The 27,534-nt window shown below is 42.2% G+C and overlaps 1 protein-coding gene across 5 annotated transcripts in view; it reads left to right on the top strand.

Annotated features, from left to right (window-relative positions):
* VPS13D (vacuolar protein sorting 13 homolog D) overlaps positions 1 to 27,534 on the top strand; it is an 88,757-nt gene that overhangs the window by 49,092 nt on the left and 12,131 nt on the right. For all 5 annotated transcript variants that reach the window (XM_040651395.2, XM_025142588.3, XM_040651394.2 and 2 more), the window contains 8 exons: positions 191 to 340; positions 941 to 1,090; positions 1,776 to 1,872; positions 2,891 to 3,039; positions 4,231 to 4,365; positions 4,638 to 4,805; positions 14,842 to 14,974; positions 16,380 to 16,575. In XM_040651395.2, the coding sequence (XP_040507329.1) occupies positions 191 to 340; positions 941 to 1,090; positions 1,776 to 1,872; positions 2,891 to 3,039; positions 4,231 to 4,365; positions 4,638 to 4,805; positions 14,842 to 14,974; positions 16,380 to 16,575 (1,178 nt within the window). The remainder of the gene's footprint in view (positions 1 to 190; positions 341 to 940; positions 1,091 to 1,775; positions 1,873 to 2,890; positions 3,040 to 4,230; positions 4,366 to 4,637; positions 4,806 to 14,841; positions 14,975 to 16,379; positions 16,576 to 27,534) is intronic.

Here is a 27,534-nt window from a genome sequence, read left to right as displayed (position 1 = left end):
TTTCCTGCTAGAACTCCTCATGCTTAAATGCTGGCTATGTAAGCATGTGATCTCTTTATTTGAAGAATTAATCATTAATGAGCTGTTCAGCAGCTCCAGAGATAAGTCTAAAATAAAACTTTAAAGTATGTATTCAGTACCACAGGGTTTTTTTTCAGGGTTTTTTCTTCTTCCGATACTCTTTTTGCAGGTGCTTGTGAAACTGGAAGGTGGAATAGGATTGTCATTAGTCAATAAAGTCCCTGAAGAGCTAATATTTGCAAGCCTCACAAGAATTAATGTTCACTACACGCACATGTCAGCGAGTCAGGTGCTAGAGCTCAGTGTGCAGGATGTGCAGGTATTTGTTGTTATGAAACAAATATATTTGTTCGTGGGTCTTCTGGAATGCTGGAAAGTGGAGCTCTTAATAAGATTTCAACTCCTGAACAGCAGAAGTTTTCCTTAACATCAGTTTTGATCTTTCATTGTCCTTTACTTACTGATCGTTTATATGGTGATGTATTTCGCTCCATATTATTAATTTCTAAGTGTTTGGTAAGTTAAATTTTTTATTTAGATACTATGTAGTGAAAAACCAGCCATTCAAAGCAGGAGTCCTGATGCTGAATATCACAGTATGAGGCACAGAAACCTCTTAACTATTTATTCTCCAAGTAGATTTTCATTCTGACTTCAAAGTTTTGCCATCGTTTGCAGTTCAATCTTTCAAATTCAGAATGAGCAAATTAAACTGAGCACTGTGATAACTTCTGAATCATTAGAATTCTGTTCCCATTGTGCAAGATTTTTTTCAAGGAGTGTATGTTTTCTTTTAGACTACAATAGTAAACGGATTCTCCTGAGTTTAAAAACAAACAAACAAACAAAAAAAACAACTTGGTTATGCTGCTTGTTGTCACTTATTCCTATTTTGTTGCCTATCTTTTCCCTGCTGTAGGTGGACAACCAGCTCATTGGCACCACACGGCCTTTTATGCTCTTCCTGACACCTCGGATGAGTGAAAATGAGCCCGTGGAGACTGCTCCTGCAGTGCAAGTGAACGCCATGAAATTTCCCAGTAAGAATGCACTGACTGATATATACAAGGTAAACCACAGTCTTTTGGTTGTGCCATGCAAATTTCAGTCTGGTTAAATGATCCACCTGTTCTTAATTTTTACTAGTAATCTGAGTGAAATCATTTGTTGAATGAGGACTGAGGCACTCAAGACTCTCTGTCCACATTCTCGTGTTCATAGTGTTTGAAGCTGCAGTACAGTGATGAACAGGATTTAAAAAAAGAAACAAAAATTAATGAGATCACTGTTTATAAATGTCCATCACCTTGTTTTTCAAGCCAGTTACTCTCTTCAGAATTAGTAGGTATAATGAACCCAAATATCTGTGCCATGTGGAATTTTATCCACCAACTGGAGTTTTGTGAGGGCAAAATATGTGGTTATCAAAACCATTTGGAATCTCCAAGTGTGTATTTTGACACTCTTGAAAAGCAGCTGGTTTCACTGTTGGAATCCAGTTTAGCATCACATTCTGAAGTATTAATACTGGGTAACAAAGCATGGTACATTTAAACAACAAAAAAACATCAGCAGCTGTAGGTGAATTCAAGTGAAGGAAGCTACCAAAGACATTTTTGAAGGTGGGAATATTAATACAGTTCCATTCCAGTGAAAATACTCTGTTAAGTAGAACATACTGTCCTATTTAATGGCTTGCACAGATTGTAGTTCAAGTGCTAATACTGTAAACTGAGACTTGTTTATCTTTTTAGCATCTGATGATCACGGCTCGGAAGTTCACAGTTCAAATTGAAGAGAAGTTGCTTCTGAAGCTGTTGAGTTTCTTTGGCTATGCTCAGTCTGAATCAGGTATGGCATTAAATTACCAGCACTGCTTTTACAGTATGCATAGCTGTTATGATCTTTGCATATGAATGAAGTTCAGAATACCTGGTGAGCTCTTAGCTGTTTGGAGACTCGCACTGCTGGACAGAGCTGGAAAGCTCATGTCTCTGTGGCCCCAAGCTGTTTGTGTATGCCGTACTTGTTACAGTGTTCAGGCAATGACCCATGTAACTGGCATTGTCCAGTGTGCAGTGGCTGAGCCACACCTCTGTGGGAAGGAGTTTAGTGTTCATTTTAAGCTTGTGTAGCTGGATTCATCTAACTTAAAGACTTAGCTTTGTAGTGAAGAACAAAAAAATACTGAATTTCACTCTTACACTGTTTACCAGTCTGTCCTTTGTTTAAGTTTACTCCAATGCCTTTTCTTTTTCTGTTTGTTTGCTTACCTTCTGTACAGTCTTTGTCGTTTATCTGCCCATACTGATGTCATCCAAGATTCAAACAGTATCTTTTTTGTCATTTATGTTCAAGGTGTTCAGTTGTCCAGCCTATTGAATGTCTTCTCTATGGGTGTTTTCTCTGTTCAGTAGTGATGATTGAAAGTATCAACATTGCTTGTTTTTTACAACATACCGATAATTGGTCAAATAAGGAAGGATAAAGAAAGCAGAGAGGAAAATGCTATAAGGTCATGACTGTGCAGTAGGAAGGAAACAGTGTGTAGTTTGTATCACTTTGCTTCTGTATGATGACAGATACATTCAAATCAAGATTAGAAGCTTAAGCCATGCATTTGGCGGACTTTAATTTTATCTAACTACAAATACATTCAGGCTTTAGAGATGCAGGTGGATAGGAGAAGAATTCTTAAACCTCAGAGGTCAAGTTCGTGTCATAAGGCATGAGTAATTTTGCTGACTACCCTAACAATTGCACATTGTTTTTATTTATGTAGAGAAACCTGTAACTCCTTATGGAGTATGCTTCCATAACTGTATACATGTTCAATCTATTCTACTTCCTGTGTTTTGTCTGGATGTAGAAGTTGAAAGGTATGATGAAAACCTCCATGAGAAGGTGGTTGAAAAAGGTGGAGGACAGAAACGATACTACTTTGAAAATCTGAAAATCAGTGTGCCTCAAATCAAGTTGAGTGTCTTCACTTCCAACAAGCTACCTTTGGATCTCAAGGTAAGCCAAAGTCAGAGAGTGTGCTTCCCAACAAGGAGATTGTGTATTCTGTATGTTAACTGTCACAGAAGGCGTTCATTCAGTTCTGTGGCACAGGAGAGTTTAGGGGAGGAGGGAGAGAACAATCACAGTAGAATCTTTGTAGAGGTTTTTCTAACTACCTCTAATGTTTCTGGAAGGCTCGGACATGGCAGTCTGCTAATGTGGAGGTAGACAGATTATTTTTATTAGAGACCACTATTAACAAATGCCTTATGTAATATCTGATAGTTAAACAGGAAATTACTTCCTACCAAAGTGAATAATGAGGGCTATTCCAGTTAGTCATCCATTTACTAAAAAAAAAATAAATAGGTCCTTTCTTGCAAACATAAATTGAACTGTAATTTACTTTAATTACCTGCAGATGGCAGAAAAACTCATGTTACTTAATACTGAGCGTGATTTGGTGGCTACTGTAGGAAAACACAGCACAAGTATCAGGCTTCTTGCCTTCTTCAGATTTCTTGATGTTGGTGACTGTGCATGTTATGAAGAACTGAACTAAAGCAATCTAGAACAGAATAGCTGGGAAGAACCTTCAACGATCTAGTCCAACCACGTGATATACAGACTGTACAGGATACAGATGGCCCATGGGCTAATTACTGTCTTCGTTTTCTTCGTTTTCTTCCTTGATGATAATTGAAAAGTCTGGTTGAAGAATCTGGGTACACCAGTCATGAGACAGGCCTTAATCTTGCAGGAAATTAGGGATGCTATTCCGGCTCATCCTGATAATTAATCCATTCGTAGAACTTCAGCAAGGTGGAAAACACCCAGTTTTGTCTTTGCTGCATATCATATAGGGTGTAGTTTAATTGACCATTAGAACAGTTAAAGAGAAGTACTAAACATGGAGCCTTCAACACATTTTGTTTTGAATTTGAATGTCAGGTGTGGGAGGTTGCATACATCTTGAAGAGTGTTTAACCACTGTCTAATTATTGAACAAATGTTCATTAATTTGTTCATATCTTGCAAGTAAGAGGTTTGTAGAGTGATTGCCCTCTGAATCAAAGCATCTGTATGGCAGTGGTGAACTACTCTAGCAGATTGGCTTGTTACCCATTTAAAGATTAATTCATTTGAGTGCTGTGAACGAGAAGTAGAGGGAAAAAAATTAAACAGCAATATCTTTTATTTAATTAGGCATTGAAAAGCACGCTGGGATTTCCTCTAATCCGATTTGAAGATGCTGTGATTAATCTGGATCCTTTCACTAGGGTCCATCCCTATGAAACTCAGGAGTTTATCATTAATGACGTTCTGAAACACTTCCAAGAGGTACGTGTCATTCGGATTATGGTGTGGGAAAGGCTGAAGTTCTCCTGATGGATGAGTTCTCTAGTGAGGGTTGGGGGAACTCTTGGTTATAAAGAGTGTTACTTGTTTGGGTGTGCAGAGAAATACCACGATAATGTAGACACCACACTTCAAGATGAAGCTGTTCTTGTTCTTACTGATACTTGTGTATTAATTTATAGCATTTCTCCATTTTTAATCAACCTTGCTCGTGTTAACGTGAGAATATTTCAACCTTCCTGTTGCTTTTACAGGAGCTGCTTAGTCAGGCAGCAAGGATTCTAGGTTCTGTGGATTTCCTGGGCAACCCTATGGGTCTACTGAATGACGTTTCAGAAGGCGTTACTGGACTTATAAAGTATGGCAATGTTGGTGGTCTCATAAGAAATGTCACACATGGAGTATCCAATTCAGCTGCGAAGGTAATAATTGCCATAATAAAGTTCCCTAAAAATAGGGAACAAGTACAATGGAAATATTGTCTGTCTTTAAATAGATTGCTTTCTATCCTGTTTATTTTGTAAAAAAAAAAAAAAAAAAAAAAAATATTGCATTTGGAATGTAAATCTTTTAGAATACTTACGCGTGCATTTCGGGGATGCTGGTAATGCTGCAAGAGGCAGTGTGCCATGTTATGGATGTCCATTTGTTTTTCAGATTGAATGCAGTAGTTAACAGTGTTTTAGGCCTCTGGCTCAGGTATGGCATCGCCTCCTGTGTGCACATGAACAGAGCTGTATTACATTGGTTATCGTAACTAAAGCTCTATGGGAATTGGAGTACTTAAAGCATTACTCAGTATAACAGGAGAACTGTTGATTTTATTTTTGGGAACTGATTCAGCTGATGCAAAAATGAATTGTTCTGCAAACACTTCAATTAGTTTTCCTTTGATGTGTCACGTAGCTACAATCTAAGAGGTTTTAGATTGCTGTGCCTTTAGCTTAACGCCAGAATCGGTGCACAGTGAACGTTCTTTTGTCCTTCCAGATAATGACTGAGAGAACGCTATTCTATCAGTGTTATTAATTGAAAATAACTGCTTTGGTGCCTAAGAGAGCACAGCAGCCAAAAATAGGAAATGGTTTTGGTCATGGTCTGTATGGTGTTTGATACTGAGCAAACAAACATATGTTGGTGGGTAGCATTGGAATAATGTCTTCTTGACATGAGGGCTTATTATTAAATGTCATTTCCATGGTACTGTAGTTCCTAAACATGGGAAATCCTTGTATAAGGAGAAAGATGGTGTTGTGAGGGAGATGTGGCAGAGAGACCTAAATCAAATTTGATCAGAAGGGATTAAAAGTGCTTTCTGTGATAGTGACTTGTAATAGCTGGTTAGTGGTACTTCTGTGTATTTGCAGGTAGGTGGCATTAAAGCATGCAGTGGTTGACACAGCCAGATGAAACTGGCACTCAAAATCTGCCTTTCCCAGCAAAGGGGTACCATACAATACACAACAGTTACAGAAAACCTTGTGTTTTCCAGAGGTATTCTGTGGACATGATAATGGAGAAAAGAGAGATTGTTTGGGGGGATGGTTTGGTAACAGGTGAAACATAGATGAAAACCTGTTGATGTTGCCCTGGCACACTGGAGGGTATGCATGTGTGCATCCTTGCTTGTACAGTCCGGCTTTCCTGATATCACTGTAGTTTCTGAAGGTGTTTTAATGAAGATTATATTCAAGGAAATTGGGGGGCAAAGTAAAACATCCTTCCAAAATTCCCAGATGGGGGTAACTGATGATGAGTTTCTCTTTTCTTTTTTCTTCCCTTCTCTTAAATAGGGATAAGAGTAGTTGTCCTTTCACAGCCTACTGTGCTTATTTGTACGTCTGGATCTTATTTGTACTACTTATTTGTGCTTCTCCTTTCCTGCATTGGTAGGATAAGGTAATTCAGGAGATTAGAAAGGCAAGAGGTAGTATTTGCGTAATTGCACACAACTCCAGAGGGATATTTTCAGACCTAACTGAACCGCCGTAGAGATCCCCTGTCCATCACCAGGTACATGGCGGTGAGCATGGACAGCTGAGCTGTGAGGAAGACGATATAAACATTCTCTAAAACAATTGCTTCATTCCCTGCATTACCCCATTAGACCCTTTACAGTGACTTAAAATGCTGCATTGCCGACGCTCGTGTCTTAGCCCTGTTTTCATCTCTTCTGAGATTCACTACAGAGCACTTTAAACATGTGGTTAAGATGTCTTGAAGTGCGTGTGTTGTCAGTGTCAGCGCTACATATACAGCTTATCCACGCTGTTGAGTAGAATCCTCACTGAGCTTCTGTAAGGCTGCATCTATCTGTGCCAGTGCTCGTGTCCATGCTTCCTCCTCACAGCTCCTGTCTCTTGTGACCCATCCACTGCACCCAATAGACAATGTTTCCTTAGAGTTTCCTTTCTATAAAGTGTTGTTTCCTCACTGCAATCACATCTGCAGCAACGGACTCATAAATCTTTTTTTAGAAGGCACGAGCCTTCCTACGTTTCCCACAAGGGCAAGGTCACTCTTTGAACTTTGCAGTCATTTGTAACCAAGGGGTTTCTGAAACAACATTTTCAAAGGCAGAGGGGTGGTTGGATGCTGAGCTCCTCGAAATTCACCAGGACTGAATGCCTGCTTCCCATTTATACCTTTGAAAATCACCCCATGGACTGTTTATTTGTCTTGCCAGGTGTTTTTCTCTTTCCTTCATACATCCAAATTGTCTGAGGTGCAAGGCTCATGCTGTTGCCTTCTAAAAATATTTCTATATTGAATGTATATTTATTCTTTCCTCAATTAGTCCTCCCTACAGTGTTACCTTTACTGCATGGAAGATGGTCATAACGAAGGCTCGAATAGTCAGGATGATTTCTTCTCTGTGTCTTCTGCTGCTCATAGGCATCTAAATCTGCTTAAGGTTTCACAGTTGTCTCCGTGCAATACAAATGCACCTTCTGACAGCATATATGTGTGTGGCACAGTGTAGAGCATTGTTTCCTACTCTACCATTAACATGCCTTGTGATCACGTTATGTTAAGGAGCAAAATAGAGGGGAAAATAATTCCAATTACTGAAGAAAAACACCACGGAAACAATGGATACATTTCACCTTGCTCCTTTGGTGCTGTCTATAGAGAAGAGGTCATTAAATGCTCTTTCACCACAGACATTTCCACCTGGTTCAGCTGTGCCATAGAGGTCCTCACCTTCTGCAGCTCATGCAGTGTGGCTGGTGATGTAGGCAGATAGCCCAGCCTCTCTCCTGCTTGTGAAAGAGATCCCCATGGTGGCTGTTCTGGGTACCTGACTTCAAAGCATCTTCAGTAAAACTCTGTACTGGATTTTAAGATGAATTAGCTTTTAAGATGTGAATGGAAAATAAACCTAAATACTGTAGTCATCGCTTTAAACCTAACACTGCTTGACTGAATTGAAAAGTAAGCTATTTGGGTTGTATCTGGTTTTGTCATTTTATTGCTTTTGTATTTTATAGTTCTGTTGCTTATCCCTGTAATGGCTTTTCCATGCATTTCAGAGCACACAGTGGGTAATGCCTTCTTTCAAGTGAAGAGCTGCAGTGTATTTAAGTTGGCACAAAACCTTAGGTTAAGTAAAGTTCACTATTGAGAGTTTTGTAGATTTTATCCCTTGGAGACTCTGAGTTCTGTATTTTAAAAAGTTCTTTGATCCTAAATATAGACACCTGAGGGAATTTCATTCCCTCTGAATGGAGCCTTCTATAGTTGCCATATGCGTAGAAATGTCCTGAATTCTTGGCATTCACACTTCATTTCCCCTTCAGGCATGATGGTTCTAAATCCTAAGCTGTTCCTGTTTCTGAGGTGTTTCAGTTAGAATGGAATAATGAACACAGTGTTACTGTCTGAACTGTCTGGTGACCCCAGCAGGACCAGGCCCCATCAGCCCGGCCATGGGCAGCTCTCTGGGCAACCTGCTCTACCTCTGGACCTGCTCAAGCAGGTGCACTGCTTTCCTGTGAAGTGCATACTGTCTTTTTGGGTAACTTTACAGATTCTGGGTTTTACGTTGGGAAAGCTGATGGTTGTCCTTTACAAGAGTAGTCTGGATATTGAAATGGTGGGATTTAGTAGCCACGGCTATAGGTGGTTCAGCTTAAAGATAACATTAGGTGGGTTTACTTGTTTGATTGGTTTTAGTGTCGTCTTGTTGTTCTGATTCATTTCAGATTGAGGTTGTTCTCCTCCCATCTGCCCCAGTATTGTCTGGGGGATGCTGCAGTCTGTCCAGGTAACGCATCCAGGTGGCACTGCAGCTCAGCTTCAGTTCAGCCTGCATTTCTGTCTAAGACTGTAGCAGAGATTTAAGTGCTAAGCAGTGAGAATCTGAATGAGGATGTGCAAACTGTGAGAATCTGTGATGGAAAGTAAATGTAATTCCCAGGCAGAAACTTTCAGTTCTGCGGGCAGTGTTATGGATGAGGCCTTTTACCCATTTCCCAACTGTTCCGAATGACAGCAGGATTTATGGCAACTCATGACAATCAAAAGCCATTGGGAAGTGTCATCTCTTATGTGCAGAACATTGGGCATCTTTTGAAAAAGATTTGGAGGGGAGAAGTGAAAGGTAAAGGATCAACTATGAGAATCTGGAAGGAATGCCTTATTCTCCATGGGGAGGGCTCTTCACCATTCAGGCCAAATTCAGCATTTCTTGTACAAAGCATCTTAGGCAAAGTATGGGTGAGCCTGCTCGGACTGCTGTGTGTTGCTGACCAGAGCTTTGCTCCCAGGGACGTTCTCAAGAAGTGGAATACAATTTTGAAATGAGCAAAGGAGAGTTTAAATGGCAATATGTGAAATGTTGCTAGAGGTGCAAACTGGGAAATTAGAAATGAACACATTTATCATACAGACAGAAGGAACTATGGTCTGAGCCTACAGGTGTTAAATAGCCAGGGTGTTGTGTCATATGTCACAGTTAGAATCTGAAGGAGAAAAAATGGGGTGCGGGTTTGAAGTTCACACTTCAGTCCTGACAGGAGGCAGGCTACACCTCCCTGCTGTGTGTTTCAATGGGGAGCACATAGAAGGTTGTGTTTGATATGCTAAATAGAGATTTAAACTTGAAAATCCTTGGGTGTGCACCCGCGAGGAGGGAAGACAATGCTTGTGTGTCCTGAGGAGATATTCAGGCCTGCGTGCTGCAATACAGACAGTTGCCATCAGTGTTACCGATCCGGACATGCAGAAAGGGTGGCAGGCCGAGGGAATGGCCCTGCATGAGGTTTCCTCCGGAGGTAGGAACAGGTAATACATAAAATCAAACAGTAAAACAAACAATAGAACATAGCCCTGCATGCAGGCAGCAGCAGGGCTGGTAAAGATGCTGATTAAAAACAAACAAGTCTGCCCCAGTGCCAGTGCGTTGTGCTGTATCAGCTCCATGAATCGGACCCAGGTTTTTGCCTCAGGTTCTCAGAATCCAGAGAGTTTGGGGGGTTTTTTAAGGAGGGGGCGATGGCAAAATAATTCTGTTCCCAAAACACAAACAAACAGGAAGACCTTAAAGCTTGGCAAGAGTTAAAGTGGAGGGGGGGGGGGGGGGGGGTGATTATCTGTTAAGAGTATTAGTTGTTTAATAAAGCGCGGTTGTCCTCCAGATGAACCCGCCAGTGACTCTGCAATTGGGGTCATTCCAAGTTCATGCTGTGGACTTTTGACTGCCTTCTGTGGATGTGAAAACAGCCGGCAGTCCCGCAGGGATCACTCGCCGGCCCGGTAACACAAAACTGTCCCAGCGGGCACCTGCCGGCCCGGCCATTGGGCCCTGAGGAGCCAGGCTGGGGACGCCCGGCTGTGGGCGGCCGCGGGTTGCCGGCCAGCAGGCCCTGTCAGGAGGCATTAGGGGCTTAGTTAACGAGGGATGTGAGCTAATTAAAGCGCCTTTCCTTTGGTTATATGACACGGAATCTCAAGAAACGTACGTTTGTGCAGTGGGGAAAGCCTTTGTCTCGGTGTCAGTAATTGAGAGAGGGCCAAAGTTGATGCGTCTCTTAAAATGAGAGGCTGATGATAGTGTTGTGCTGATTTAGTGTTTTCTGAAGTAAGGCTGTGTCAGATCTGTTCTCAGTTCCGTTGCACGCTGCTGACCTGGTTATGAGTGTGCCCTGGGCTTGGCCTACCCCATCCTCTGCAAGGGTGCTCCATCTAACCTGTGAGTTAAAGCAGAACAGTGCCTTAAGCCCATTGTGGCTGAATCCACAAACCTTTCAGTCTCAGCACCTGAGCACTTACCTTCCTGGGAGGAGGACAGAAACCATGGCGAGTGTATTTTATGGAGCAGCTTCAGATAGGCAGGAGTTTTAAATCTGAGAAGAAAAAAAAACACTATTTTTTCAAAAATACTTAAAGCCCTTTGTTAGTGCCATTACAAGGCGTGGTTGACCAAAGAGGGAGACAGGGGAAATCATAGAATCATAGAGTGGTTTGGGTTGGAGGGGACCTCTAAGGCCATCCGTTTCCAACCCCCTGCTGTAGGCAGGGACACCTCCCACCAGCCCAGGTTGCTCAGAGCCCACCCAGCCTGGCCTTGAGCACCTCCAGGGTAGGGGCATCCACAGCCTCACTGGGCAACCTGTTCCATGTCTCACCACCCTCACAGGCAAGAACTTCTTCCTACTATCTAGTCTAAAACTACCCTCTTCCAGCTTAAAGCCATTCCCCCTCATCCTGTTGCTACATGCCCTCATAAAGAGCCCCTCCTCAGCTTTCCTGCAGGCTGCCCTCAGGTGCTGGAAGGCCACTAACAGAGGAGGAAAGCTGTTTTGTCTTCTGACTTACTGCCATCCAGATTGTAAAGTTCGTAACAACGCACGTAAAAAAAAAAATAAAATTAAAAAAAGCATGTTCTTATCAACGAGTAAAGAAGGTGCTCTAAAAGTAATTTTCATGGTAAGTCACAGAGATGTGTTAAATACATTAAATATCAATCTTGAGACATCATGACAAAAGTACAGGAACTTGGGCTGGAGAATTTACAGCACGAGTTTATCTGTCCCGCTGTGCCCAGTCACTGTGTATGCAAAGAACAGTGCATTCTTACACTTCATCTAAGGAGTAACACCAAGCTTTGAGAAGGGCTGCTGGCTTGGAAACTGGCTTCCTTTGCCATAGCAGCCCCTGGCAGCACAGACGTGGCTCTGCTTCACCCCCAACACGGATGCTGTGAACATTTTAGCCCCCATACACTGAGGGAAGGGCTTCATTTGGAACTGTTGTATTTCACTGCCAAAAGTCAGTGCAAAATCTCCTCTAAAATACACGTTACAGGTTTGAGAGATGTAGAAAATAAATATAATTTTAATGGTGCTGCTCGAAGGCAAATAACCAGAAGGGATGAAACTTAAAGATAGGCATGAAGTGCTTAGATGTAGTGCACTGTATTGAATCACTCTGAACAGCACTTCCAAAACTTCCCCACCTTCCTCGTCGAATGGAAGTTGTTAGTTTAAAAAAATAAAAGTGAAACTCCAATGGATGGAACGTCTCACTTCTAATGCTGTCAATTGCCTTGAGTGGTATCATGATATCTTCTGTAGTTAAATGTTACACAAGAGAAGTGTTAAAAGTACATAACGTGCTGACATTTATAGTAAAATGCATTTAGATATTATCTAAAGAAAAAATGATAAGCTAAGAAGACAGCTTAAAAAAAGGTAAAAAATGATTTTCTAAGTAGTTATGTAAGGAAAACATCTCATACTTAGGTAAGTTGAACAAAATGCACATTGGGAGAGGGGTGCTCAGTATTCCCCAGTTCATACACTGTGTTTCCATGCATGAGGGTTTTTTCCCAGTGTGAGTGCGCCCATTGCCTGCATGGGATGTTCAGTTCAAGAGCAGCATGAAGGGCAGCAAAGAACGTTTTTAAAAGGCTGAAAGCTGAGCAAACCCTGTGATTTCTAATTGCAGTGCAGTTGGTTATGAGGTTTGCACTGAAATTCAGACTGACCTATATTTAATTCGGTTTAATCACTTTCTTCCCTAACATTCCATGCGATGTTCTGCTTTGCTCAGTCAATAATATTTGTAAAAGTGCAATTCTCTGATGCTAGAATTACAATGGAATGTTTGGACTTAAGTCATAATTGTGTATTTATCCTTTTGGGATGTCCTTCGAGAACAAAGCAGTGCCAAGAGCTTAAAAAGACTTTAAGAGATTACTTAAAACTGATTTCCATGCTGTGTGCCTCATGCATCTGGCTTAGGGGGAACATGCAGTACAAAGTCTAGAATTAACTCTGTTTTTGTTTGCTCTGAATTCTTCCTGTGCCCCATAAGCCTCGTTATTTGGCATCAGCTTGGATTCACAAATGCTGTATATGGTTCTATTTTGTTAGCAGCGGTGTTTTGTGTTCCGCTGTTGATTGAAACAGTGAAGGGACTGGGATTGGACTAGATGAACTTCTGAGGTGCCTTCCAATTCCTGACATTGTGTGATTCTGTGATGAAGTTGAAATATTTTTAGTACCTGGAGTGGCACAACTTGAGACTGTCTGCAGTCAGTGGTCTGGAAGCCCCACACTTAGCTTTAGCTGGAGATGTGGGCTGGATCTTCAGTGATACCCTCTCCCATGTACCCAACCGGCACGGCTGGCTTCGTTTGGTAACCAGGAAAGGATCTCTAAGTGGGGAAAAAAGATGAATACTGTGTTACTGATTTCTTTGATTAGCAAGTAGTCAAAGAACACAGGATTGAACTAAGGGGGGGATGGGGGTTGGATTTTACAGCTCCCTTGTTTAGTTCTGTGTTTGTTCTGTAGATGGTTGTATTTCGCTGTTGGTGTTTGCATGGCTCTCAGCCTCTGAAGTTACCAACAAAAGGAAGACAAAGGTGGATCACACTTCTCTTGTCACTTTTGTTTATCTGGAGGCTGTTTTCCAGGTGATGGGTTCACAGCTCCATGTGCCACCATCACTGCTCTCCAGATGTAGAACCAGGATGAGGCCAACGCTGCAGCACAGGTTGCTCACCCGCTCAGCAGTCCTTACCGTTGCTGCTATGTATGAAAACAGCATTTTTGCTGTTAGATGTCGGATTCTGCTTCTCTGAGGAGTCAGAAATGAGACAAAAGGACATGTCCTTCACCAGGAGAGCTGGTGTAGTAGAGCCAGTCCATTCAGACAGGGCAAAAAAATGCCAATGAGTGTAAAGAATGCTTACTGGTTCTGGTCAGTACTGGGATGTTGGGCTATTTCTGCTGCCTGGTTGTCTGAGTATGCATTAACATAACTTTCAGAATGTATCCATAAAATACAACTTTCAGGACTGGACAGATTTCTTAATGAGATTTGAATTCTGAAGGCCTGTGGAGCCCTTCAGTTTTCATAGCAGCTCCTCTAATCCTCTTAAAGGAAACTATTTGCGCACGCACACAGAAAATCCAATGCTAAACACAGCTAATAGATAACATCAGGTTGGTTTGTATTTCTAGGCTAATTAAAAGAAATAACATCTAATTTAAGTTCACAAAGAGGTCAGAAGTACTGCTGCCAGTGATTGCTATGCTCTGCTTAGTGTCCATACTGTCAAGTCATAAGAAGGGTCATGGGATGTGATGTTCATTCATGTTGCCAAAGTAAAGCCCACTTGTTTAGCAAACTGGAGCTGCTGGGCTGGTTTGTTTTTGTGCTGGAAAGAAGTACCTGAAACAAGGAGATGGTGTCACTGGTGGAAAAGGAAGCACCGAAAAAACTGGCAGAAGGAGGAAGGTGTTGAGTATGGCATTGGGCACACAGTCTATTTCCTTTGTAATTCCTAACGTGTCAGAATTTCACACCAGGTTTTAGTTACATTCAGGTTCATACCTTAACCGTGTGGTTTGTTTAAATGGATGCAAAGGAGACAGTATGTGCAAGAAAGCAAAGCTAGTGGTGGCAAGCAGCACCCCTACGCAGTTCTGAATGAGTGAAGTACTGGTGAGCTGTATCAGTGCAGGACAACATGGGTTCTACCACCAATGCAGGCACTGCTGTTCTTTAGCCCAGCACAGGTTTGTTCATTCATTGAGTCTAAAAATGCTGATGTTAGCTAAAGGAGGTACAGAAGAACAACTCCACGTAACCAAAAGGTGCTCTTGTTTGGAGGTTATGACAGGAAAATGTCTGCTGGGAATCTCTTTGCATAATTACATCCCGAATATGAAAGTTTTGGAATTTGTTGGTTTTTGTTCTGTGTCCCTTTCTTTGGACCCTTGCTCCCCCTCTTAGTTTGAGTAGCACTAATGGGAGGCACAGGTTGATGTACTTCTTCAGAGCTCCCTTCATGGCAAAAAAAAAAGCTTGTGAAACTGCGTGTGTATAAAAAAAGAGCCGTATCAGTCTGTATTTCACAACTAAAATCTAGGATTTCTTCAGTAAGCCTACATAAGAGAAGCAGCTTTTTTGCTTTTAATAATAGAAATGGCTCTTCTTTTCCAGTTTGCTGGGACCTTGTCAGATGGCTTGGGAAAGACAATGGACAACAGACATCAAACCGAGCGCGAATACATCCGCTATCACGCTGCAACGAGTGGAGAGCACCTTGTTGCAGGCATCCATGGCCTTGCACATGGTAAGCTCAACTTGTTTCACTCTTACAGCAGTGAGCAGATTGAAAAGAATGGTGCTCTACTGTTTGCATTACTATTGGGCGGTGAGTTGTGGCCTCAGGGGCTGAGCTGTTGTAACCTTCACTTTTGAATAAGGTCTCTTCAGTTGTAACTGTAAATAAAAACTTCTTAAATTAAATTTTAGAGAACGTTTCTCCAGAACTTCACTCTCTGTGAAGTCATAAAATACCCACACACAGAGCCTTCCTGGGAGCCAGACACAGAAACAGAAATGCCCATGGCTGGATTTTAACCTTTCTGCTTTCAGTTCACAAAATTTGAGTTTCCTCAGAATCAGTGCATCAGTTTGAAGGAACGTTTCACCAGTTGGGTGATTTATTATTATTTGTTTTAACCTCCTTTTTAATTCTCATCCGAACGAGGGTAATTAATTTGTGTAAAAGACAGCGGGCCAGTCATAGTTTGGCCAGAATCTCACATCAGTTTAGTTCGTGATTTATCTGTTGAGGAAAGTTAAATCAATACGAGCCAAATCTAAAACAAATATTTATATTTTGCATCATCTTGACTCAGTTTGTCTAAATGTCATTCTTTGAGTGCGACTGTTGCAGGCTGTGTTGTTTTGCTTTTCCTAAAACAACAGCAGTATTCTGTGCTGAGCAGAAGCCTCTACCCCAGTGTTCTGTCATAAAGAGACTGTGCAAGTATTTAAGTGGATCATGAGAAGTCTTTCTCCTCCTCATCTCAAGTGTTGTAAAGTCTGCTATAACCAATATTAGTACAAAAGGAGGAAAACCAAAGTATTTCAGACGTTGCTGAGAAGTCAATTAAAATGACTTAACCAGTAATTACTGGGACTGTTTTAGTTTCAGTTCTGTGGATTTTTTTTTTTATATGCTTCCCACCACTTCATTAAATCCTGTCTGATGAAATGCAGGAATTAGTCATCATCTACAGTTATTCAAGAGAAGTGATTGAAAGACTTTGTGCTTTGTTCTCAAGTTTGCAAGTGAAGGTGCTGCCTGGGCTGTACTTGAATGATAGATGTGAGGAGCACCTGGTTGCTGCAGAGCTACAGAGCCAGGTGGGGGGAAGCGTTTGTGTAGGGCTTAAGCCATTCACCAAAAATTGTGCAATATGACATCTGTAAAGCACATCCTCAGATAATATGAACTGTTCTAAGTCTTGGAGACTCAGTAGAATCTTGATTTCTTCTGAGCAGTTAAATTATGAGCGATGGAAATGTGTGCAGGAATGTCAGTTGGCAGCATCAAAAAATCACTCCTGCCAGTTTACTGCAGTTGACTTTTTCCAGTGGATGAGTGCAGTTTTCCATAGGCAGGCACTGTGGGGGGAACACAGCTGTGCAGTGCTTCTGGCCTACTCTGCTGTTCTTGTCTGTGCCAGGTATCATTGGAGGACTGACGAGCGTCATCACTTCAACAGTAGAAGGTGTGAAGACTGAAGGAGGTGTCAGTGGTTTCATATCAGGTCTTGGGAAGGGTCTGGTTGGCACAGTAACCAAACCTGTCGCTGGAGCTCTGGATTTTGCATCAGAAACCGCGCAGGCAGTGAGGGACACCGCGACTCTGAGCGGCCCCAGGTCAGTAAGTGCTTTGTATTTCCAGTCAGTTATCATAAAACACATTTAACATTATATCTGCTGCAATTTCTAACCTGATCATCTTTCCTTACCTGAAGAAACTGTCAATCAGTCAAATACACTGTGTGATGTAGCCTACTTTCATTAGCCTGATTTTTCTTTGGCCAGTTTTTTCAGTGGTATCTGCTGGTACTTTACTCTTAGTTAAATTAGGAAAGCTGCAACATAAAACAGGAGTCAGGTTAAAATCCTAATTTTCATTTCTACAGTGGTTCTCATTTACCAGAAAAGTGGATGTGTGTCCTTATTTGCACACGCTCGTGTTAAGAGTCAGTACATGTAGACAGCTCATTGACCTCCTGCCCATGCTCAGCATAACCTGGTCTGGACAAAATAATGAGCATCTGTACAATAAATGAAGGATTTCACAGAATGAAGCTAGGTGTGTTTTGTGGAAATGGAAGTGTCCATGTGGATGTCCCTGGTGTTCAGTACTTAGCTTGATTCGTACAACCAAGAGGTCAAGGTTTTCTCTTGGGTAAGTAAATGTGCATACATAGAGTCACACAAGAAGTGTAAGTGTGCCCCTAAGAAAACACATCTACTGTTTTGTTGGCACATCTTCTGAAGTTGTGACTGCAGATTTATTTACCAAAAGGTGGGGAGAAGCACACCTGGCTGTCCTGCAGGCTGTCTCAGCAGCTGAGCTGTGTTGTTATTACAGGTTGTTTCAGGGTGTGTATGTACTTAAAACTCATCTTTTCAAATACTTCTGTGAGATCCCAGACTATAAGCAGTAGTGGTGACATTGCCAACAGCTGATAAACTACCCAGCAACTGGGAGGGGACCCCCAGCCAGCCTTATCTCTAGCCTGTGTCTGCCTAGGTGACATATTTCCCTTTAACTTGTTAGCTGTCAGTTAGGAGATGAGGCCAGGTGAGCTGAACTACAGAATTCTGAAATACTGTCGTCACAGACCAGCACTGGGAAATGATTTCCTTCTTTAAATACACTGTGATAAACGTTTGACCCACCAACACTACAAGGGAAATCTTTGCCACTTACATAATGAAGCAACCAGATTGTTTTTTTTCAGGGGTATAAAAAAGAACAACAAAGGATTTGGACGTTTCTTGGACTGCTGTGTACCAATATCCCCCTGCTGCATTTGTTAACTGTTCAAATATGTGCAGTTTGGAATCAAAATAGAACATTGTTCCAAAGTCAGGATGCTGGCTCCTGTTGAATTTTCTGTTTTAAATGTGTGCTGGGCCATGCAGACTCCTCCAAGCTAAGCGCACCAAACCAGCTAACTGATGGGAATGAGTCTGTGGCAGTAACTGATCTCAAATGTAGTTCTGAACAAGTGAGCGCAGTAGGAATGATAGGCATCTTAAGAACTGTCCTGACCTTATCTTGAGGCTGACAGCTAAGGTGTAAGTTTCAGGTATTGGTGCAAAAAGTGTTAGCAGTTAATTACAGCTGTACTGAAATTGCACGGGATGTAACTGTGAATTAAAGGCCCTTGCAGTTCTCTTTATCATAGGGGTTAATTTCTTCCTTATTTATTTATTAAAAAAAATTAAAAAAAAAGCCCTGAAACGATGCTGCTTGGCTTCAGATTTTACTGAATTTGAGTTGGAGAGCAATGAGAAAGACTGTGGCTTGTGTTGCTCAGTGATTGTGCTCCTTGGACAGAAATCTCTGTTGGTTTCAGATGTATTGATTTGTGCTGGGATTCACGCAGCTAGCAAAACCTCTGTGTTTGCAGTGTGGAGCCAAGCTCAGTCCTGCTGAGACACAGACGATGGCTTTAGAGCTTACTGTGGTAGTTTAAAATGCGATGTGTTTAAAGGGCAAGAAGATATTTTCATGTCTAACTATAGGCTGGACTTTTTCAAGGCTAATCTTAAACGTTACTGTATTGTTTGTAATTTATGAATAAAGCTGCCTTAATGTTTTTAAATTTTAATGCCAGGGATAAAAGAAAACAGTTGTTGGCAACACCGTATACATGTAATTTATAAACAGTGAATGCTTGTGACTTTATACCTTTTTTGAGGAGGTTTTATGTGTTCCAAGCACTGCAGTGTCACATACAAGAGTTCTGATTATTTCCATACTTGTCATACGATGCCAAAAGTCTTCAAGGCCGGCTCAGAACAGGAAAGCTGTTTTGTCTCTAGATGTGCTTGGAAGGCTCTCCTAGAGACGTGTGTTAGCTGCTAGCACAGCCCAGGTTCAGGGGGCGTATTTAGATGTGTGTCCAGTAGATGAGCAGCACAGAGAACTGCTGCTGCAGTGATCTCAGGCTTCTGCCACATCAGGGCACGTCTTGAGCCTTGTTCTGTCACTCCTGAGCTGCTGCTGGGAGGGCTCACATCCTTATCGGATTGGCAGAAGTGAGGGGATTGCTTCCTTACCTACTCATTTCTCATCAGTGCTGTCAGTGAACCAATTAGCTCAAAATAGAGACTGATGTGCCATTAACGGTCCTAGAAAATTCTTCTGGAGGTAGCTGTTTCTTCTAAATACACCTGGAAAGAGGCATCCTGCACTGGCTTTTCTTTGTTCACCACCTTTCATGTTATACAGAAATGCATGATGAAGTTGTAAAGTTTGAGTCAATGCCAGCAGCAGGTAATTTATTATCAGTTGGTTAAGGTGTTTGTTTTCCCCTCCGTGCGTCCATCTCACTGCCAGCTGTGACTCTCACTGTAAAGCTAAAAGCATTAGACTCAAGGGCATGAGAATACCAGTAACCTTGAAAAGGGGAAATAGAAAATGTGTAAATAATTGTCTGGAAGGCCATCCTGGCTAATCCATTCTCAAGGTTTTGCATTTTGATGACCGACATTGCTTGAACCTTAACACCTCTGTGCATGTAACCACATCCCTCCTTACCTTGTGCTCCATCGAGATCTGACTCAGAGTCTTCAGAGCACTGCCACGGGTGGGCCAGGGCTGTGGTGCAGTTGGCGGTGTTGTCCTGCTGGGCAGTCATCGTGTTGGGTAAATCTGGAAATGGTTCGTACGTTCCACGTGAGCTGATTTATCAGTCAGATCTGTAAATAATTTCAGCACTGCGATTTCCTTCATATCCTCTTTCCTCTCTTATTCTCATGGGTACACAATAGCCCTTTATTATGAGCTGTTTTCTCAAATGAATTGTTTTGTTGGTTTTTTCCTTCTTTTTTTTTTTTTTTTCAGCAAGTTTGTCCCTTTTTCTCCCATGGCACCATGTTAAATCCCTGTAGCCACTTGCTTTTCTTCCACGCTAGCTCTGCCTTCTTCCATCTTTAGTCACTGTGGTACTTCTTTTTTTTATAGCTTCAAGGTTTTATTATCTGCCTGTCCAGGTTCTTCCATTGCTGTTGTTGAGCTACTTTGCAGTCCCACTGGTCTGTACGTTCCCACCCACGCTGTGTGCAGAGGGACTGCCATATTCCTGCTCTGTGATGAGCTGTGCTCTGCAAGTCATCCAAAACCATGTTGGCTGGTTGGACTGCCATATCACATTGCAAATTGATGTCCAGTTTTCTGTGTGCTGTTTTCCCCCATGAGTTTGTTTTGTTTCACTGCATTGCAAATATCTCCTTGTCATTTAATATTTGTGTTCTGGATTATTTTTCCCTGGATGAATCGGGCTGCAGTTTTGTGGGTCGAGTCCCATTTCATTTCCTGCCATATTTCTGACCTCTTTGGGTTCTTCAGTGCTTCACTGTCCTCACTGGAGTTTTAAACACCTTGTAGTTTGTCCTCTGTAAATAGAATTTTATAGGCTGCTTTTATAGATCCCTGAAGTTAACAAGCGTGGTTTTGTGCCCACATGCTCTGCCTTGGTAGGCACTTGCTGTTTTAATTGATAGTTCTCTGTTACCAGTCTCACCTGCTCAGTGTTCTTCTGTGAGGTTTTAATTAATCATTGGTAGTGTCTGGTAGTTCTGCAGGGGCTCCTCTTCAGTTCTTCAGATGTTTGCTCTTGTTTGTTGTGTAAGTGAGCGTAGATTTTCTGGTGGTGTAAAATGGTTCCTCAGAGTGCAGCCTTTGTGCCTCTTCAGTATGGATACTTTCATTTCAAAACTTCATTTTTTTTTTCTAAAAAGGCACTTCTCAACTATTTTTGTTTCTTTAATAGAGTCAACAATCCAGCATCTAATCACTTAAAATAATTTCATCTTCACATTAGGCTACCCTTAAGGATGAGCACCAAACCACCCTGTTCCTTTTGCCTATTCCAAGAGTGCTTCTTACTTTGCAGGACCCTTCTGGCCTGTAGTTATGACCATGGTTTTCTCTTCTGCATCTTTCTGAAGAATGACTTTTTTCTTGCCTTTACTTGGAACTGCTTTCCAAATGAATGACTTGGATTAGGAAGAATTGTATTTGCCTGAAGTGGAATCCTACAGGACTGACAGTCTGTTCACCTGTCTGCTTCCTCATAAAGCTGTATGGAAGGAGTCCAGGCATGTTTGGGGCACCTGGATGACTCTTGTTTTTGGAGTACCTCCAGCCATTAGAAGTGGGGATGGGGTGCACTGCTGTCCCATATTTCACCGTGCTTCTGAATCTACATGCTAATTCTTAGGCAGTCAGTGCTTAGGGAATAAAGCTCACTTTTTGAGTATTAAAATAGCGTAATTTGCAGAGTGGTAAAAATTTTTTTGGTCAGATTCCAGAAAGGACAGTAGAGAGAGACCCAGGAATTTTTGTATGTGTGAGAAAGAAATGCATTGGTGTCACTGCTCTGAAGAACAATTACTTGGGAGCACAGCCTTGTTTTTCACAGGAAAGCAGAATTTGCTGTGAAGGTTGGAGAAAATAGCTCTGATTCACACAGGTTTTTTTTTCCTTATTTTTATCCACACGATTTAGTAAAAGGAGGGCGAACCTTTAAAACATTCAGGTTGCTTCGTGTTACTTTGTTGTGGGGTCTATAACCGTAGAGCCGTCTGTATAAAATGTCACTTTGCTTCCAGAACAATACATGGTTGGGTTTTGGAAGGCACTCTTGGCTGTGTAGCACCCAGAAGAAGCTGAGATGATTCAGAGAATCCAAGCTGTGCATTAACGTATTCCTCTTGCTTTCCTTTTTAGTGGGATGAATGGACGTAAATTGGTACCAGCTGTCAAACCAAAGCAGAATGCCTCTATGCATTACTGCAAATATCTCTGTTGCTGAGTATTTCCATGAGGTTATTGCTAGACATTACTGGTCAGTGTGTGAAATGTATTTGGAACGTTTCTGAAATCAGTTGTCTTACAGTTGGTTGTCTCTGTCCCTTTTTCTTGAACTTGACCCTATTTAACTATTCTGGGGGAGTGGGAGAATAAAAACAGAGCGTTTGGATGTATGGCTGCCACATAATGCTTTATTAGTATTGGATAGGTGTGCTTACTTTCACATCTGCTGTATATGAGTGTTTTTAAGAGGAAAAAGCCAACCAACCAATTACTGGCTTGCATTAGGTGATGTTCAACTGTGCAGATCTGACATTTTGCATATAGTACACATGATGGAGCGTGCAAGCTAGACTTGGAGCAGTAACTTGGTCTCAGCTGAGGTCAGTAAACTTGAAAGCAAACATCTTACCTGTTTTTAAACATGGCTCTTCAAACCAGAGGATTGGAGTTGCTGAGGCTGTTCTTTAGAGCTCCCAGTTGCATTTCACTCCTGGTTTTTGTGCAGTCTCCATACTTGCAGATTTCTAGATGCTTTAAATTCCAGTAGGGAGTGCTAAGCTTTAATTAAGACTTGCATAACTTCCTTCTGTTTAAAGCCTTTTGCTCTGCCATGACAGAGGGTGTTCCTGCTCTTATAACTGATTGAAAGAGTGCTTTAAAACACAGAGTGGTCACTGGGTTCATTCCTATTCATGTTCTAAAGACAGTTCTCTATTTTTCTTTACATAAGAAATATTTTCCACAAAGCATCAATGTTTAACTGGACGTCTGAGGACAGAAAGGTGCCCTGGCTGCCTGCAGGCTGTTGGGTGAGGGACAGAGGGGGCAAGGAGCACTGGAATGGAATGTTATGAGGGGAGGGCAGATGAGTGAAGACAGAAAACGTGGAAGTGAACGTTGCTGGGCAGTTAACAGAGCAGAACACGTGGAATTATGTTTTTCTTTAGATGTCTATTCATTATTATCAACAAACAGCTTCAAAAAGTGAATACTGAGGTCTTACTGTGATGGTCTCCACAAAACCAAAGCACTTGTTAGCACCTCAGTACGTTACATCTCGGGGCAGGTGTGTTTCCATCACTGTTTGGAGTGAAACACAGAGCTTCTGCATCCAACAAAAACCTGTTCCTGGAGCTGGGATCACAACAGGAACCAGATGTAGCTTAATGTCATTGAGTACAATAACTGGTTTTGAAAAAGTAAAAGCTCATGAGGAAGAAGCATTGTTGTATTAGACCAGTCTTGCTCGCTTTCAGATGCAGCGCTTCTGTGAAGACCTGGGGAAGCTGCTCCTCCTTAGGACAAGCAGACATTTACAGCAGGTAAATACGCTCAGCAGGTGAGGTGCCATCCCAGGTGCTGTGATGGAGCTGGTGCAGCCCATCAGAAATTCAAGCAATTTCACTGACCTTCTTCTGGAGAGAGCTGAGAGATCCCTTGGTGGATTTAGCACAGATTTACTCCATGAGTTATACTGCAAGTGGCAGTTAAGAGGGCTGGATTCACTTCACAAAATGAAATTCATATACCACATGTGTACTTGACAGCATTTAGCTATTGATTTTGTTTTCTTAGGATCTTAGACTAATTAGATACAAACTTATTTACTGAAAGGAACACATCTAGACAGGGAGAAAAAATGCTTTCCTTAGAAACCCTTGTATTTCTGCAGCCTGCGTGTTCTGCCAAATTATTTCAGCAGCTTTTGGACAAGGAGGAGAAAAGTAAATGGAACACTTTATTGTGCTGTGTATTTCCTGTCTTCTGGCATTTGCGTAGTTTACAGATCCTTCCTTATTCAGCAAGCCCCCTGCTAAAAGGAACTGCTGTTCCAGTGCATTTCTGTAACAGTTCTTGGTTTAAAACAACTGCACAGATCTGCAGACTTCAGTGGTGTGCAAGGATGCAAACTGTGTGCAAAAGCATCACCTCGAGTGGAATTGGGCAGGCTTTGAAAAAAAAACCAAAACATTGTATTAATATGTTATTATCAGCCAAGTGAGCTAAAAAGTCTGCAAAGAGCAGGCAAGAAAGTACTCAGAATTTCCACTCACAGGTCTGCTTGCTCAGAATTAGGTGGGATGTTAAAAGTATATAAGCACCAGAAATGAACAAAAGCTTTATTCAAAACAGACGTGTCTCTTGGAATGCATCAGGCCAAATCATCAGACTGCATTCAACCAGTCGGACTTGATCCCCAGAACTGAAAACATTTAATGCACGTTCTGTGGGTTTTTATAATGTCTTTTGGCCATGTTACGAGTATTTTCAGTTCATAAAAATAGTAGAAAAGATGAAACTGGTGTTAATGCAATAGGAATATAGCGTTTGTTTATTTACTGGAGCACAAATGGCACGAGCTGCTCGCCAGTGCAGTGGCTGTATGAGCTCATGTCCTGGAATACCTGCTTGTTGTGCCAGAGGGGTGAAGTCTGGTACAGCAGGGCTGGGGCAGCTGTCTGGGAATAGGTTTTACTGGCCTGGTACTGAGGAAGCAAAGCACAGATGTTTTCAGTACGTGTGCATCGTATCTTACCCATCGTCAGTCATGGATGCATTTGTTCCTGTTGCCTGTATTTGGAATGCCATCTTTCAAGTTCTTCACATTCACTTTCACTCCTGAGAGTTTGCCTTGCTATCACTTCAAAGATTTCTTTATGTCGTTCATTTTTTGTCCTGTATCATAGCATCACAGAATCCTTAGAATTGGAAGGGACCTCTGAAGGCCATCTAGTCCAGCTCCCCTGCAGTGAGCAGGGATAAGTGTCCTTTAATTACTGCAGTAATAAAGCTTTGAGTAGAGAGCATGTGAGCACACCACAAGGGGCCTGCTTCTGTTCCGAGACCAGATATAGATGGAGGAAACGTCTGTAAGGCACAAAGGGGAAGTCTTATTTCCTCTCCCTCTGTATTTCCAGTACTTTGGTGTGTAAGAAGAGTTACTTCCTGCTAACTCCTCCCAAGTGCCAATACCATGGCATCATCTCGGAGGTTCCTCCATAAATATGACAGAAATATTACAGCCTGCTGATGGACCGGTGCTGTCTGCCTGACAGCTTTGTTTGCAAATTAAAGCTGCAGCACTGCTTAGGACTGTTTGCAAGCAGCGCTTTGAGCCAGATTCGTTTGGGTTCAGAGTTACGTAGTAATTACAGGCTTACTTGAAAGCAAACGACCTTGTGCCCAAGGTATGTGCTGACATGCTGTTAGCCTATTTACCTGTTGCTAGACAGGCTTTTTTTCCTTTGTCTTTAATGGTGAGGTTTTATGTTCAGTCCTAGTCCGGAGTCCGTATATGGGGGCCCAGGGCCTGCTGGGATAGGGTTTTACACTTGTGCTGTCCTTTTGCCCTTCCACTGAACTCTTTTCATTTCAGTCATGAGCAAACAGTCAGTGCCTGAACTAACAACCCTGCAATCCTCCAAAGCACGCCTCGCTTACAGTACCAAACAAAGGGAGGCCTGCGTGGGCCGGCCCAAGCCAAGGAATGCAGCTTCGGGGTTCTGCTCCATAAATTTAACTAGCACGACAAAAAGGAGATAATATGAGCCTTCGTGATGATCTGAAAGGGGGAGGTTTGTGTCCCATTGATTGCGGTCTGGCCTATTGCCAGGCCCCGAGCCTGACCGACAGTTGAACCATATCGTTAAGGCGTGTAATACAGCTCAAGTCTTGTACAGCAGCCAATGAGTACATATCCAGAGGGCAAAAGTTTATAAAGAGTTGAGGCTGTCCTGTTTAACCCTCTCACACTGCATGTAATATATACTGCTGCCATTCAGAAATAGTCCCATTGCTATTAAAAATGTAAACCTTCAACTTTCTTTACTTGGAAGAAATACATGTGTGTCTGATTTCTAATGTGCAGCAGATTTATAAAGTGATCTGAGAAAAATATGTAAAACTGATCCTTCAGAAAAAAACCAATCCAGCCCCCTTTTTTTTTTTCCCACTGCTTCATCCATAGTTGGTTACTTTTGTTGAGATGTCTTCTGGTTGTTATACAGAATCCTTCGTACAGATGGAGCTATTTATTGCCTTGATGTCACCTCATTCAGCATGTGGCTGGTATTTTTATAGATAATTTTTTCACCTAATGTTGCTGTTAACATGCGGAGTGCTCTTTAGCAGTTTGGGAAGTGCAGCCAGTTGATGTAAATTGCTCTTGCAACTGTTGGTGCTAAAGAGCCAAACAAACGTCCCGAGGAGCGTTGCTGTTCAGTGACTGTTGTGCTGGTGGGCTGCAAAGGGCAGCACATAAGGTGTGAAGAGAAGATGCACAGGGTGAGCACAGCCCATTTCACATAGTCCTTCGTGCACAACTGGTAGTTAACGTTGGGTAGCAGCCAGTGCTTTGCATTTTGCACTCCGAGTGAAATGACCACTTCTGCAATTACTGTAAGTGGGCGTTGCTTGGCCAGCATGGATGGCTTGTGATGGGACCATTGTAAACATGAATGTAATGTCAGCAGACTGCTTAGAAGTTTCAAGACTTTGCACTGTGTCCCAGGGCAGAGTGACTTTGTGGCCCTGAGCTCTTTTAAGGTCAAGTTCAGCTCTTCTCATTCAGGATGGATGCTGGAAAGAAAGCGCTGTGAAGAACCTTATCTTTTACGTGGAATCAGAGGGTGAAAGGGAGCATTTTTCAGCACGCTGGTGAGACAAGAAACTTCAAGGCCAGTAATGTGACTCTGTGATCAGTGCAGCAAGAGCCTGGGGTAAACTGGAAACTGAGAAGGCAGTGTTTATTTACATATTTTTTTCATCTCTTAAGCTTCACGATACCAAAGTGCTTGAAAAAGTTTGCTGCACTGTTAGGTAAGGAAGTACCAAAGGTTGAACAGTGAATGATGTGCTGAGTACTGCAGTTCTTCAGTATATAAACACACGCAGCTTACACAGACCTTGGATTTCTGATAGGGATGTCTGAAGGATGTGCTGTTTCAGTGAGTACATCTGCTGCTCTGCTGTTTACAGGGAAGTGATTCTTACGCTTTAACTTCTCGCTTCCTTTTGAAGTGGGAGTCTTTAGAGATTGTATACAATCATAACCCCAGTGAATAGTGCTCAATTTTGGTTTGATCTCATATACAAAGGAAAGGGGGGATGGGAGAAAATAGCTCCATCTCAAAGAGACTGGCAGGAACTGCCTGCGTGATGAGCAGTGCCTTCTTCAGCATGCTGTAGCTGTCTGAGAGTATCCTGAGTCAGATAAAGGTCCTCTGTATCTGAGCTCGTAGATCCATGCAGAGAGGAGGGATTTGACTTGAAGTGGGAGGTTTTAACCCGAGGCACCGTTTATTTGTATGTTTCTGCCTGAAATGAGCATTTGGGGAACACGTTTAACGAGGACAATATATTCCATGCATTTGCTGGAATAAACGGTGCACATAAGCTTCCTCAGATATGCAGTCAGCAGGGAGCTGTCTGGCTCAAGATTTTACACATTCTTGCATCTAACTGAGATACTCCGATGCCAAATCCAATATTCAGACTGCACTGTGTGTGCATTTGTAACACACCTTAAAAACATCTGTCTGAATTGGTGAATGAGTTCCATCACAGCTCGCTGGGTTCAGGTGGCAGAGTCCTTCTCCAAGAAACCATCTGCCTGTTGGGAACTGCAGCCCCAAAGCCCAGCAACAGTTTTTGTTGCCCGTGGGCAACAATTGTTTGATCAGGAGGTGCAGCTCTACCTTCTGCCATGAAATGGTGGTGGTCGTGAGGTTGTATGGAACTGAACCCAAGTCGTGTAACGTTGGCATTCTCAGGTG

This window comes from Gallus gallus, chromosome 21 (genome assembly GCF_016699485.2).
Source record: "Gallus gallus isolate bGalGal1 chromosome 21, bGalGal1.mat.broiler.GRCg7b, whole genome shotgun sequence".
Classification (NCBI taxonomy): Eukaryota; Metazoa; Chordata; class Aves; order Galliformes; family Phasianidae; genus Gallus; species Gallus gallus.
The sequence above is the reverse complement of the archived record's forward strand: the minus strand, read 5'-3'. Positions and strand labels throughout refer to the sequence as shown.